The 16,237-nt window shown below is 39.5% G+C and overlaps 1 protein-coding gene across 1 annotated transcript in view; it reads right to left on the bottom strand.

The window, feature by feature from the left end:
• mdga2a (MAM domain containing glycosylphosphatidylinositol anchor 2a) overlaps window positions 1–16,237 on the bottom strand; it is a 172,734-nt gene that overhangs the window by 16,154 nt on the left and 140,343 nt on the right. The window contains exons 11-12 of the mRNA XM_053336450.1: window positions 14,976–15,124; window positions 7,265–7,442 (exon numbers count right to left, since the gene is read on the bottom strand). Of these exons, the coding sequence (XP_053192425.1) occupies window positions 7,265–7,442; window positions 14,976–15,124 (327 nt within the window). The remainder of the gene's footprint in view (window positions 1–7,264; window positions 7,443–14,975; window positions 15,125–16,237) is intronic.

Below are 16,237 nucleotides of genomic sequence, written 5' to 3' on the forward strand. Positions count from 1 at the left end.
GCTGATGTTCTTGTCCAAGGTGACTTCCATTTAAAGCGCTAAGCCTATTTTATACTTCCATTTAGAAGCTAGTACATCATGAAAAATGAGTAATAATGACAAGTGTGTCTGCTAATCACTTTCCTGTAACACCCTTGAATTGTATTGTGTTTTCAATGCTACCTTAATATCAAACACTGATGAGTAGAGTCCATTGAAATCATACAAGGCTTCTTTTGCATTCTGCCCACCTTACTGTGGTTCAATGTTGCCCTCATTGATAATTTAAGAGGCTACTGCCGCAGCAAACACAGAAAGGTCAAGGGTGTCTCAGAGAGTTGCAATGAGCCAGTTAGTTGGCACTTCACTTTTTGCGGAGTAAATACCATTTAACCTGTCAAGAAGATTCATGGGCATTTTCATGATCGATTGCTGACCAGCTGAATAGATGTGATACATCAGCTTTACCACAAAACTATGTTGCTATGTGATTTATGAAACCTTGTTGTTCATAGGCGGAATTGATTTTAATCCAACCAATTAAAGTGAGTAATAACAAATCATTCCTACAAAGGAAAACATGTACTGAAGACTAAGGAAGCACTGAGCGGATGTTGGTATTGGGTTTGCGTTTTGTTTTTTTTGTTTCCCTTTAAGCAGTGACTTCTGTTTATTGTCATGTAGTTCATGGAAATGTATGCCACTTGTCCACTTGTAGTGTGGAAAAAAAGAGAGATAAACACAGAGGCACAGAGAGGTACACACACAGTACACACACACACAGTACACACACATACACACACACACACACACACACACATACACACACACACACACACACACACACACACACACACACACACACACACACACACACACACACACACACACACACACACACACACACACAGTAGAACAAACCATTGCATTTCCAATTGAATCATATAAAACATTCAGTGAACTGCAATGCCGCAGCTGAAGCCTCATCATGAGGGGGACTCGAGTGTGGAAAGAATAGACTGTTTATCCTCATTGTATGAAAGCTTTAATAATCTTTTATGTTACTGATTGTGAAAATACCTGCTTCCAACACTCAATGCGTCCCATTGAATTCATACTGGACAGTACAAAGCAGCAGAACCACTCTGCACAAAGGGAGAAAATCATCTGGGCTGTTGCAGAGAAATGTTTTAAATGACAACTTACAGCCTCAGGCCCGTGAAACGGATGCTGAGTTTTTCAACAAAACTATAGTCTTTCAGCCCCCCTGCTCTCCGGCTCCTTGTCTCTCTCCAACTTCCTGAACCCCCCAACCCCACCAACTGCAATCTCACCCTCTCCATCCTTCCTGCTGCATCCCTCTCCCTTTCTTCTTTCTTCCAAGACCATGCTTATGAAAATATGTTTCGTTGTCAGTTTTTTTTACCTGCATCTTCCCCAGGCTTGCTCACTGTGCCTTAGTCCAGATGAATGTGTCTGCTCAAGAAATGTCTCTTCCCCCGCTGAGGAAATCAAGCTGAGCACAGAGCAGGCCCACAGGCTGCATTACTACTGCTGTGCATACACACACATTCTCTCTAAAACTCACACACTAAAACATAATTTAACTTCCAATTTACTGTAGATGGCTTTAGTGGATATGTGAAAACAATTATCAATTTTCCAGCCTTGTCTTCAAATGCTGTTGTACCTGAAAAAAGGAGTGGACCTAAATGCAGTCTTGAAAATGCACTATGCTGTTAAAACATAGGTGTAAAGAGCCCTCAAAGCTGCAAGGGTTCATTTTCTTAATGCCGTAGCACTCTGCTTTCCCCTCCAGCTTAAAAAAAGCTGCAGCTAATGATGGAGGATGAAATGTAATTTTGGTAGCTGTAGAGATAAATAGTCCCAGTGATAACGAAGTGGAGTGAACTCTGTAAAAACTAAAAAACTGGTCATGTCCTCAACCCATGGATTAGGAGCATGTCTGACCCCTGGTTTCTACTTTTCTAACTGAGAGGACAAAACAAACTGCTGCTTGATGCACGAGTGCCTTCCACCCAAATTGCTTAATTTTGATTGAAACACAAAGTGAGCTCATTGACCGCCAAAGGACATGGTCCATAGAGGCCGTTCCGGATACAAACACTGACTTCATCTTGGCAGGATTCCCTGCTCACTGGCCTGCGGCTGTATTACGAAGCAGCAGACAATTCCATGGCTGCAGCCATGTGTCCTCAACAGACAACAGCATCCCGGATTCTTTTTCCTCTGACCTCGTATAATCCACGCTCTCCAAGATTCCCATCCATCATGTTTAGAGGCTCTGGGTGGGTGCCATGACGAGCTGAGAAAGCCCCATGACGGCTTCACAGCTTTAGCCATCAGTTCGAGTAACAACAGTGTGGGTAAATGTAATTCAGCAATCTTCCCCTCACATCTCCCAGACGAAAAGAACACAAGTGAGATCAAACTATTGTGCCCTTCAGTCGAATTGTAAATGCCCTGGTCCTGCAGTAAGACAGACAGACCCATGGACACACCCAAACACAGCCGACTCACGTCCAATTACAATACACGTACAATGTGTTGTACTGCTCTTGCATCAGCGTGTGTATGACTCATTGATGCAAGCAAGTGAATCCTTAATGGACTTCTGCATGGTTGAGCTTTGTTGCATTTTATATTGTAAGCAGAGAACTGGGACCAAAAAAAAAAAACAAAGTGTGAAAAAACCCCGACTACAACGATGCCCCAGGTGTAAAATGCGAAATGCATAAAGAAGTCACTGCTAATACAAAGGTATGTGTCACATCATATCACTACATCAGAGCAGTCGAGCGCAACCACATTTATTAAAACTGTATTGTTGGTGTGAATCACAATTTCAAAGGAGCAACGTCAGCTGTCGAATTAAAAAAAAAAGAAAAGCATATAACTGAACTTGAACTTTGTCACGACCCTGATTTATTATGTATGACTATGAATTGGATTATTTTAGGATAATAGAACCTGTTTTTCATTCACGTATAGTGGATGTCTGAAGCACTTTAGTAATACGATTAACACTTACTTGGTCTTTTCAAGGTTATTGGTTTGCATGGATATAACAAGTAAATCAAATTGATGTTCTAGTAAATATAACTGAGAAATTCTAAATTGTCAGAAATGTTGAATTAATTAACCCAATTTAAATAAATGTGTTGTTTGGAACACACATAGTATATTTCACTTGGAAGTATTTAGTTGTTTAAAATAGTAATTTTAATTCCTTTTTGGCCATGGAATATGATTCAGATGATAGTAGTGTTTTTTGTTTTTTTGTTGTTGTTGTGTGTTTGTTTTATGATCTGAAAATTGCCACGATCGGAACAAATAAATAAATAAATACTAAGTCAAGTGTACTTCTGAAGTTAATGATCAAGTACTCTATACAGGTACTTTCCCCCCATTATTTAAACTCAAGTTTACTATACTAAATGAGCATATGTAAGTACAACTTCTAATACATTATTAATTAAGGTTAACTAATAAGAATTTACAGTGTGGCAATGTGTTCCATTTGAAAAAAAAAAGACTACTAAAGCTGTGGCAGGAAAAAGACATGATGTCAGTCCAAACAGTTGTAAAGAAAAACCTCAAACAACTCATCAAAATGCTGGAGAATTACAAATGAAATAATACCCCTCTCTTTTTTGATAGAGAGCACTACAGAACAAAGTTTTAAGATTGAATAGTATCTTCTGCAAATAACTACATTAGTGCTTCCATATTTCTAGAACAGACGTGTGATGTATGAACAAGTCCTTTAATGTCTCTATCAATACTGTTGCAAAAACACACTTTGGAAATGTTGCCCACACACAGAAACCATATATTTTAAAGGTTGAGGCCCAGACTTTTTGAAAAAGAAAAAGAGAAAAAAGGAAACTATCAAAAAGTGTGTTTCACTGAGATCTCAGGTAAACAGAAAACTGAGACCATGACTGAACAAAAGCTCAGTCAGGGATTATATTGAACCACCAGTGGATGAATTATAATACCCCGGCACTTCAGCTACAACAGGTGATAGAGGTCATCAGGAGTGGGAGACTGTATTTAATATAGGATTGAGTGAGTTTCAACTTTCTTACAATATATGCTGCTATGAGCTGCATAAAAAAATGGAAAATTAAGTAAGAGCAGCAGTGTTTTACTATGCCACTGTGAGGGTTGACAGAAGGCTTAAATATTAAATCCTCCATCTTGGAGGGAACCAGGAAAGAGAGAGAGAGGTGCTATGAGGAACACCAAACAGATGCTGAGTTTGTCAGTGCAGCAAAATTTAAAAGAGCATCTTTGGAGCTTGGTGACACGACCATCCTTCATCCTACAGCTGGGGACACTATAACAGCTTTTGTGTTTTTGTGCCAACTCACAGAAAAGCTGCTACCATCGGCTTTATGTGCATCAGAATGATCGCTCGGCCAATTGAGCAATGTTGGGAAAACTCGCTCAGATTTCAGGGGCCTTATGTACTCCACAAAAGGACAGCAACGCTTATTATCCTATAAACTTACAAACAGGCTCATTTGTTTGGCATATTTTTTTGGTTTGCTGTTTGTTTCCACATTTTTCTACCCAGGGCCATGATGATGGGAAAGAAGCTACCTCGGCACTCGCTGGTAAAAGGCTGGAAGCACCAGGCTAGCTATCCATTGCAAGACAAACATACAAGCACACATACGGTAGATGGACAAACACGCAGAGATAAATCCACGAAAATTGACATCTGAGGTTATTTGGAGTCTCCTGACCTACATTGCTTTTTGATTGTTGGAGGAAACCAAAGCAAACACAGAGAAAATGTGCAAACTCTACACCAAGACAAACAGGGTGAAAGGTGAATTAACACTCAACCTTCTTGCTGAGAGGCCACAGAACTAAAGTTACTGATGGAAACCGTCGTTGACTGGTCATGGCTGAGTTTAAACACTTGTTTATGACTTTTTGTAGAATTCTGTAAATGTGACTGAACATGTGGACATCACCCCAAGGAGGTTATCTACACAGATGTTTTTGGCTTGAGTGACATGTAGTGAGGCTGTAGTGAAGCCACAGAAGTTTCTGCTTCTTAGACAGATGGAAACAGAAGTCTGCGTCTTTGTAATTAAAGAACTATGCAAATATAGATGGCTTATTAAAAATTCAAGTCTTCATGGAGAATTTAAAAGAGATATTTTATGGCCACCGCAGAAGATGGTGGTGTTGACGGTATGTATCATGTGTACAGGGACAAAAATAACTTTTTCTCTTTTTCCTCCATCAAAATATTAGACTATATATCATTACCTAAGACAAAAGAAGACACAAATGTAAACATACTCACTAAAATTGTGGATGAGTATAACACATTCATGAAATCACACAAATGTCAGTATCAGTGTTATCATAAACCATAAAACCGTTAATGCTTGAGCTTGGCGACAGACGCCCTGCTCCTCTGTGCTTACCCTGTGAAAATGACAGGAAAGCGATAATGGAGAAGATCTTGGACTGTATTTCGTCAGTCAAGATGTCTTACGGGACACGTTTCTGTGAACAGGGTGGATTCAGCTCAGACCTACATTAGCCTGCTACAGTGACGCTATGCTGTGCGTGGGAGAACAGAGCAGCCCTAGAGTGATAATTAGTCCAGTCTCTTGTTGGGCAGGCGATTCACACATCAGCTTTGGCTCTCCCCAGCCCCTCCACCCCCCCCAAACGCCCCAACCTTTTTTTAATTAAAAAAAAAAAAAAACTTTGTTCCTCTGTATCTTCCTTTCCTCTTCAGTCCCAACTTGGCTTCCTCCATCTTTGCTTCGGTGCCTCGCTCAGTCTTAATTAGCCTCAATTCTCTTTATTTCACTTCAATTGAAGTCAGTTTGATTCATTTTAGTTGAAATCAATTCAAGGTTTGGCCAGACCACACAATATCACAAAGTACTACAAAAATAACAGTGCAGGAATTCTCGCTCTCTTCTCTCCCTCTCTTTCCCACTCCTCTTTTCACCAGTCATGATGAGCTGCAGTGAAACTGAATAATTCACAACTGCAGCAGCAAAACTCAGGCAGGGCTCAGCAGTCAGTGATAGACAGAAAACAGTCAGTCAGTTTGATTCTGAAAATGCACATCTCAAGTAGCTGTGCATCTGTTCACTGGCACTGCTGGGCCTACTGTGGATACCAGTGTTGCTTTAGTATTTCAGCCAGTATGTCATCCCACAGGCCGGCAAATCTACCTAGATTTGCAAGCTGCTGTTATATTCTGTAGAGAAATACAGTGTGTTTTGATATTTTCTCACTGGCTTCACCAGGCTGGCATGCCATACAGTACCAGATCATCTCCATGATGCCCTACTGGCTGCTGTTCAATTACTGAATCCCTGATTCAAAACCTGCATCAATCAAATTAAACAATACAACAGCAGTAAACACTGTTACTGTCCTATTTGTCTGTGAACTGCTGATTTTTATTGAAGGCACAGTGAGATTTTATTTGTGTGTCTCAGCATGGCCAGAGACCTTTTCAAATATTTGCAATGTAAAAATAATAGAAATTATATTTGTTAGATGACAGCATCCCATGAGACAAATCACATCTTCTGGCAAAAAGATGAAAAGTAATGAAGCAAAAACAATGTTTTCGGGAAAACTGAGTAAGAGCAAAATATGAGTCATCTCAAACTAAATGTTTGAGTCATTTGATGTTTTGATGTCATGACAATTTCTTATGCACAGTAACAACAAGTCAGCCTTTGCCCTGCTACAGGATACACCTGACTCAGGCAATAAAGGGCACAAGGAAGAGATGATTAGTCAGTTGATCAGCATTTATTTAGCTCAAACTGGCAAAGACGCGAAGCCAGCTGATTTCAGGCTGTCCTCTGATGACTGACGGTGTTTGATGCAATTCAAATTATTTTAATGAGTTCACTTTTCTTGGTCCTTTCTCATGAATATCATACATAATACATCTTCATCATGATCATCGTAATGATTGCTGATACCAGAGTGAACTTTTGATATCCATCAGTGTTGATGAACATGTGTCGTAATGCAGTAGCACATTCTCGAGCCAGACTTAATTTAAGTATTTCTGAGCTAGCTGAAGGATAACATTACCAGCTGTAGCTGTAATTCTTCCACCTGTGCAACCACATGTGGAAGCAGGAGACAAAAATGAATCTTGCTCTCCTATATCACAGCTCAGCCTACCCTTTTCTAAATATGAAAGGATATTAGAGTTAACTGATTAATGTGCTTAAAAAATGAAATCAGTACTCACCACTGTAAGTGACAATCCGGATGGTGGAGTCACCCTCTCCAAAACGTGTGATGGGGGTGAGGCGCACCTCGTAGGATTCAGGCTTTATGAGCTCAGTCAGGTTGTGCGTCATGAGTTCTCCTTTGTTGATTGTTCCGTCTACAGGGATCTCCTGTTCCCACCAGCGCTGCAAGCCCATCTGGACAGGAGGAGGAACCACAAAGGGTTCAGATTATTAAAAATCACTAGACCCTCAGGAGGACTGTGTCTGTAACTACATCAAAAGCACACAGACCTACACAAAGCAATAATGCTGTCAACCACTGCTTCATATTTAACCCATGGATTTCAGAAAGTTAAAGTTGAAGGTTATTTATCAAGAAGTTAACCACTAAACATGTCAAGTCCCACAAGGCAACACTTAAAGACTCCTATTGTTATTATACTTGGAATCTAGTTGTGGTGATAATGCATTGTAATGAAATATATTATATGCTGATGACATTACAGAGATTTTAAGCAAGCTAAGTTTCACCAGTGTGGTCTTAGATTGTCAGAGTTTTGTCTAGATAGGATGTTTGTTGCACAGTAATCTGGATGGAAACGGTATGGCATATAAAACCCTGGGTAAAGTAAACAACAGAGATAGACTAGAAAAGCAAATGTCTTTAATATAAAAGAAGTCTAAGACCAATTATCTCATTTTTAATGGCTTTAACGTTTGAATCTGTTCATGAAATGAAATCCCGAGAGAAAACTTCAAGATGCAAACTGCAGATATCTCAGTATAAGTTAGTCAGTTGTGTTGTGCTTGAACCCAAGGGTACCCACTGGTGAGCAGCATTTCCAACAACTCAGCTGGTTACCCTTGAACAAGCTGTGAGATACATATTATTATAAAAGCAGAGCCTCTGCGAATCTCAAAGACCACCTTCATAGAGCTGGGGAAACTTAGGCTGACTAGACTGAAAACTGTGAGTTACTGTTTCTGACTTGTCAAGGTTCAGTACCAAAACGGGAACCTGTTCCTTTAGGTTCAGTGATGCTAAGAACTGAAATACGTTATATTTGCAAAAATAAAAAATATGTGGCTACCACACTTATGACCTTTTCTGAAATGTGTATTTAATTTTGGCCATGCTAGTGACTATAGGGATGGCTATAGAGATTGTTGGCCTGTTGGTTGGTCTGTCTGTCCACCACTTTGGTCCAGACTGAAATATTTCAACAACTATTGGACTACTGGATAGACTGACAGACATATAGCTTTTTCACTAGTACCACATTGACGTTATTCATGTTGACAGCTATTGGATAGATTGCCATGAAATTTGGTACAGACATCCATGGTGGCCAGAAGAAATTTTTATTGCGTTATCCTCTGTGTTTTTGTAGGTATGTGTGACTTAATGCCTCTCTTCTCATAATTTAAAAAATAAACTGAACTTTAACACATGACTCTACAGAGTTTGTATATAGCTTCACCACAGAAGGACATTATGTAAGTACAAACGACATTCTGCTGAAGAGTTTGCTCATGGGAATATATTGCAAATATGTATTCCTTTCACCATCAGTGTAGGATGTTCCCTCTCATCTGCCAATTAACCTTGTCTATAGGCATTTGTATGATCCGCCAACATTAAATGCTACACAACACATTTTTTTTTTACCTCTGTAAGCTGTTGACAGCTATCTGCTCATTAGCCACATTTACTTTCAAAGCAGCTCCAAGCCTCTGAATTCATAGACTTCTATTAGCAAACAGCATACTGATATATATTTGCTGAGAGAAAAACCCTGATTAATTTTTTTCCATTAAAGTATGCAAGCCTCAGTAAGAGAGTAAGAATAACAGTAAGAATAACACCTTTGTGCTCTGTCCAAGATTGCTTCATTCTTTGAACGTTTTATTTAATCATGTTCTACAATGTTTTGCTATCCTTATAAATACAAGGACCTTGAGCTGACAGAATTTTATACTCGTCTCTGCACAATCCACAACACATGAGTAAACCTGTCTTTAGGTGACTAAGCTCAGGTATCAGACAAAATTAGTTCATGCTTTTCATGTCTAGAGAAACTATACATCCCCTCCATAATTCAAAGAAACAAAGGGCTTGTTGCTGCATCCACTGGGGGCAAGAGGAAAGAAGTATGGTACATTTTATCCTTAAAAATCAGTTTAAAGGAAGACCTGCACAAAGACAAGTTACAGCTTCTGCATCACAATTAGTGACTATACAGTACATGCCCTTCTCAGTCAAAGTAGGAGAGGGAGTGTGTTACTAGCAGAGAGAGGCAGAGATAGAGTGAAGGAAGGTGTGATAGCAGTGAAGCAGAGTCTGTGTGTGTGTTTGTGTGTGTGTGTGAGAGAGAGAGAGAACAATATCAATTAAGTAATTACTTAGAGCCTGGGTGATCTACAATTATGGGGTGCAAGTTTTCATCACCATTAGTTTGCAGGTAAATAGAGTCTTTTATCTGTCACTGCTAATTGCAGATGGTGCACTTGTCCGTACCTATCCTTTGAATTTTAGCTTTCCTCTAAAGTACAAAAGGCATACCAGTTAATTGCCATAAATTACACAGTGTTGGCCTGCAAGTGTGCAACTGTGTGTCTACAAACACTCTAAAAGAGGATGCATCATTTTCAGCACATTTGCAATTTTGTAAAAACCTTGATATACAAAGGCTGGGAAAGAAATTGTTGATGCATTGAAAATGACACATCCTGGTTTCTTCTGAGGGTGGATGCCAAGGAGAGGTACGCACAGTGAGGTGAAAATGTCAACAACAATCTAAAAAAGCGAAACATAAAGAATATATTTTTTTAGGTGCTGAAAAGAAAAAAAACCTAATTTCATTATATTTTCATTTGGTTGAGGAAATAAAAGATTATTGGCAGAGGTCATACGTATAGCATTCCAGACCAAGGCTATCTCTTCAAATAATCATCCATAAAATACAATAGATCACACCCACATGCATTACTTAATCCCACATTTGACCACACTCTCATGTTTTCCAATTTGAACCCATCTTACCACACTATAAAACCCAACCAAATTCCATTTAAAGTGCATAGTGCTAGATCAGGCTGAGTATTAGTGTTGCACTTCCTTCCTTCATTCATGCTTCACCCTCACTGGCTCATTCATTGGTTGCCTGGCTACCGGCTGACTACTAATCATGTTCATACAGGTGAGTGTGGCTATTGTAACCTCACACTCACCTCACATTTATAACCTATATGTGTACTTAGATTGTATTTCTATAAAATTAAATTTTTTCACCACTCTGTGACAGAAATGAGCAATTTGATATCATGATATATTGACTAAAACAGCAGATGTTTGAACAGTTAATAATGTTCAAAACATGCAGCTAAAATTAAATAGTGGCCTGTTAGGTACAAATGAAACAAAAGGCTCTGTGGGCCTATTTTTCCACTCTGCATTTAATTAATTTGAGTTTTATTATGGCTGTGGCTCAGGAGGTAGAGCGGGACATTCACTAATCAGAAGATTGGCGGTTTGATCCCCAGCTCCTCCAGTCTGCATGTCAACGTGTCCTTGAGCCACATAGTGAACCCCAAATTGCTCCTGAAGGCTGTGCCATTGGCGTGTGAGTGTATGTGAGGGAGAGAGTGAATGATTAGAAACTCCTCTTGATGAGCAGACATCTTGCATCCCAGCCTCTGCCATCAGTGTATGACTGTGTTTGAATGGGTGAATGTGGCATGTGGTGTAAAGTGCTACATGAGTGCTCGGAAGACTCGACAGGTGCTATATAATTCTGTCCATTCAACATTGACTATTATTCTAATTATAAAATTGATATAATGTTGTTGCTACTTTTGTATAACAGACAGTATGATATACATATCTCAAAAACATAAATACATTTTTCATTTTGAAATAATTTGATACCAGATTGTAACAAGAGCGCCCTGTCAATTAACATTAGAGTGAGAATGATCGGCTTTTACTTCATTACTATTCCTGATTCCCACATCACTTTGTTTTCTTTGCTTATGATCAGATGGTTGTGTACTGCTGTGAACATTCAAATAATATATATGTGTGTTTGTGTATGTATGACTTAAGCCACTTTCAGGGACACAAACCAGACTAATTTGGGACAGCAAACATTGTGCCGACCTATGGCTAAGCCACGCCCCCCTTCACTCACTCAGACAAACAATCAGTATTCAGTGACAGGCGCTATGGCAGGTATCACAGTAGGAGACATTTCGCAGGAGTCCATTAATGATTTTTGGTGACAGAAGGATCAGATATCATCTAGAAGTCACCAAAAACTAAACTACACACTGGAGGGATATATTAATCATTTTATTGTTGAGAAGGTCAATAAAAAGCTTCAGTTACAAGCCAAAATGTACAGGTCCCAGTGCAAACGTGATAAACCACATCGCGTTGCCATCACCATCTCAGACAACATTGTTAACATCAAAGAGCCACTGAAGTTAAGGTTTTTGGCTCAGAATATGAGAAAAATATAACAGCCTTTTTACCATCTTTACCAAGAGTGTGTCTCCGTTAGTTTGGTGCTACAGTATTTACATTGAATCATTCAGCATAACGTTTGCCAACCTTTGTTATCTCAGCTATTACAGATAAGTTAATGAAGCTAAGCTCCAGAAGTTAACGTTAGTTTAACTAGAGCCCTTTGGACAACAGCTAACAATGATGTACAAAAACTAGAACAAAATAGGACAATTAACTCCCAGCAAACAAAGTGACATGATGAACAACGCAGCTAGGAGCTAATGTTAGGCTAACTTTAGAAATGTTAAAGATAACTTTATATTTCTTTCCATCAAAGTGACAATATGTTGCCTCAAATACGATGTTGACTAACCTTAGAACAGATGTAGATATCCATGTTATCCTTGGTCTACCGAACAACTTTATCCAAAGAAGACACTTTTCTCGGTTGAGATGTGGCTTAACAAAGGATCAAAAATACACCCCGTCGCCCAGCCTCTCATGATACCTTGTGTCAGAGTTGCATGTACCCCATGAACACAGTTTGACCATTTTTAAACTTAAAATCTCAGAAAAAACTTACAAAACTGAACGAAAACTGGGGACAGGACAGCCATAGGTCAAAACACTGATTTATGGGTCAGTGGTTAAGGTAAGGGTAAATGTTAGCCAAACAGAGGCAAGACTGTCTGTGTGTGTGTGTTGCATACTTGGAGAGCTGTGTCAAATTGAAAAACATTGAATTGGGGAAAGAATGTGTAATAAGGGACACAACAGGTTTGTGTCCTTGGGTGTCTGTGTGTGTGTGTGTCCCAAAGCTCCAGGCAGATGGAGGCCTTAAATGCTAGCCTTGGCAAACACCACCTCAAACACCAAATGATCAAATGGAAGTAAATAGTTCAGTTTTTCTCTTATCAAAAAAAAAAAAAAGAAGAAAAGTGCTTAAGTATGCAAATCAAATCCAACTTGAAATATTGATTAGGAAAACCATTTAACTTTTCAGACGTTTTGAATCCTGCACCTATTTATTGGTTTATGGATTTTGCACCTTTGTTTTTATTCCCATTCATTTTCACTGAATCGCTGTGCCAGTGCCTAATTAAGGTTTCTGTTTACGTCCCATTACCTTTCATTCTCCACATTTTCCCCACAGAAGCAGAGTGCCATATTGACTAAATCTCATTTGATTGCAGCAGCGGGTTCATGTTTTTTTTTTTTTAGGGCAACTTTAAAAAACAGCAGGATTGATCAAAGTGATAGCAGGAGCGAAAAGAAATAGGAATAATCAAAGTGACGGTGTAATGGTAGACGAGCGCTGATCTACTGTAGATTGCCAGCATGTAATTAGTATGGCTTCTATTGATATGCAAACGCACTCTGACTTGACAGATCAATTGAGAAAGACGAAAGGGAAGGAGGAGATGAAGGGAGAGTAGGAAGAAGCAGTTGCAAAGATGGCAAGATGCGGGTTGAAAAAGTTATCTCACAGGGGCTAGAGACAGGCAATCAAGCTTCTGGACAGCGGTGAACATTTTGAAGAAGCCGGCTACAGTATCAAAACAAGGGCAGATGTCACACCTTTCCATTGCATCCTTGACAGGTGCAGTGATTTGTGTTTTGTGATTCTCGCCCGTGCATGCCTTTCAGCTAGAGCTTCATTCCCATTTCCCCTTCAGCCAGACTGTCTCTCACAAGGGCACTGGACGATAACACAAAGCAATCCATTACAGAGGCATAAGGTCTACCAGCTCTCAGTATTAATTCAGAAGTAGCGAGAGAAAATGATAATAATTCTCAGAGAATGGCAGGGGAACTGCTGCTGGATCTATAAATAGATTGAAGTGGTGTAGTCCATGTGCCAGAGCTTTCTTTACTGCACCGCTCTTTCACAGTCAGTCTGGGGGTATCTCTCCATTTATTTATTTACGAAAGGAGCCTCTCCTCCCACTCATTTCTCTCTTCTCCTCTCTCATTGCCTCTTGCTCAGTCTTCTCAAGTCTTTTACAGACTTTCTGACTTTCCAACTCTTCCACCCGAAAAAAAAAAAACATAAAAAAAAAAAAATCTTGTTATCGGTCTAAATCAATGCTGAAATGCGAGACTCAGTCAGTGACAGAAGGTAAAACAGAAGACAGCATTTTTTAAATACTGTTTAGTAAAGAAAAGTCTGTGCATTTTCCCTACAGCAAAGAATCTCTTTCATCTAAGACAATGGAAGATTGGTTGTTATGCCTCGCAGGAAAGAAATAATGGTCACACAATGTACCCTCCTGAGATATCAAGGCAAGAAGGTGGAAAGAAATTAATTTGCCCAAACAGTGATTCTCTACTAATAGACTGACTAGTGATGTTCTCTCTTTATAAACAAATGCAGACAATATTGAAATGTTAACAAGTTACTGAGGGTCCATTCTAACACAGATGTAGATTTAATCTGTACAAAAAAAAAAGAAAAAAGGAAAAGTAAATGTACATTCCTGGCAAGTTTTCAGATCAACACTTGGCAGGCGCAAACATGGGCACTGCAAGCGTTACATCATTTATAACCTAACAGACCAACTGCGATAGTTGACAGGAAAATCATTGCGCTACACAAACATAACTGGTTTAGAATGTCTTTTCAAGCTTCAATTCCTTGCGGGTGTAGTGTGACACATGAAATTATATTATTCATTGCAAACACAACTGTCAGAGTGTGCTCGCTAATTCTGAGCAGGTTCACCTAAACAGGCTCCTGAAAGGCAGGGTGTTAACTTAAAAATAGTGGCGTGAATGGGGCTGGTACACCATTTCAAACTTTATCTCAACGTGGTGTCACACCTGCTGCTGTAGATAAAAAAAACTATAAAGACCAAATGTGTAAAAAGCAGTTATGGGTGGAGGGAGAGAGGTACACATTGATTGTCAAAGAGACAAAATGTAACCATGCCATCCATCACTGTTGCCTGCCTGTCATCTGTGGAGTTTTCTTGAGTAGCAGGGAAACAGGAGCTACGCTTGCCACTACTCTCTATGGGGCTCCCTTCAACTCTTCTGAGTAAGAAAACTCATGCTCTGCCAGTAATAAAAGCTCCCTGAGAGTAGGGCTCTGTGGGACTGAATAACACTTTGCGGTGCAACAAACATTTGAATGATACACCCATAGGTCAAATGGAGAAAAAAAAGAACAAACCGGCAGGCAGGATTAGTCAGACAGAAAACATTACTGTACGTTATCCTACCTGTCTAATGCCAAGTCTGTAGGCAACAATACGGTCCACAGCATTGGGGTTCATCTGGGTCCACTGGAGCTTGAAGCCATAGACTCTGGGCCTGTTCTGCCACAGAGGGCTGTAGGTATCATAGTAGAACTCTGGAGGGTAGGCCTTGCCTGGAGAAAAAAGCACATTAATGATAATACTTAGTATATTATACTCCATGTTAAGTTTAGATTAAAAAAAAAAGTCTACAAAAAAAAAGTACAGTGGAATTTGTGCCTGGAACTCTTGTCTACCATATTATGAGCTTATTATGTGCAATATATATAATACAATAATATTGTGAATGAATGGTAGACGTTGCACGAGTGCTTACATCACAACAACGGTGCCCTTAATTGTGCATTTACCAAACTGTAACACTTCAATACTGGAGGCTTGACTTTCATTACCTATGAACATCTCTGATAGACACACAACAGTAACAGTTTCACATTACAGCTGCATAAACATTGCATGATGGAAGGATGGAAAACACCCTCATTCTTGCCAGTGATGAATAATAATCAAAACACATGCAAGAACTGTGCTGACATATTGGCACTGCTGTGAAAACGTACAGCTGGATGACAGCAGTGCAAACATCTTTGTAAACACATTGACACTGACATATCTGCGGAGAAAAATGTTTTTGGCAGATTTGGAAAAACAATTCAGATCTTACTGTAAAGCATCTGCATGAGTACAGTATACAGAATATGAATGCAAGCAGTTAACAAAGGGGAAAAAGCATTCGTTTTTTTGGGCTGTATTCAGTGTTTCTCCTATAATTGTACAGGTCTGGTGGGCCACCAGACCAAAATATGTGTTTATTTAATGCAAAAAATAATGGAAAGCATTTGCCTCTGCGCAGCACTGTTTCAAATATGGATCAACCCCTTTGTCGTTGCCTGGGAAACTCTTGGTAGCGTTGCTCTATAAGAAACAGGGCAGTGCCTAACGTGTGTGTAGCAAGTGTGTGGTTGAGCAAGTGCAGAGAGCGAGCAGAAGAAAAGTGACCATGAATGCAAGCAAAGCAGAATAATAGCTTTGCAGTAAGTTGTCGATCTGGCAGCCAATGTATAATACAGGCTACAGTTTGTCAGTTAATAAATGTTGCAGCTTCTCAAGACCAAGAAAAGACCTGTCTATTGTTTTGTGAACTGCTGGAAAAGTGAAGGGTGAAGTTGACTTCAAAGTTAGCAACCTAGCCTAACCTGACAACGGTAAACAGATAACATAGAGAA

The sequence above is a fragment of the Scomber japonicus genome, chromosome 17 (genome assembly GCF_027409825.1).
Source record: "Scomber japonicus isolate fScoJap1 chromosome 17, fScoJap1.pri, whole genome shotgun sequence".
NCBI classification, from domain to species: domain Eukaryota; kingdom Metazoa; phylum Chordata; class Actinopteri; order Scombriformes; family Scombridae; genus Scomber; species Scomber japonicus.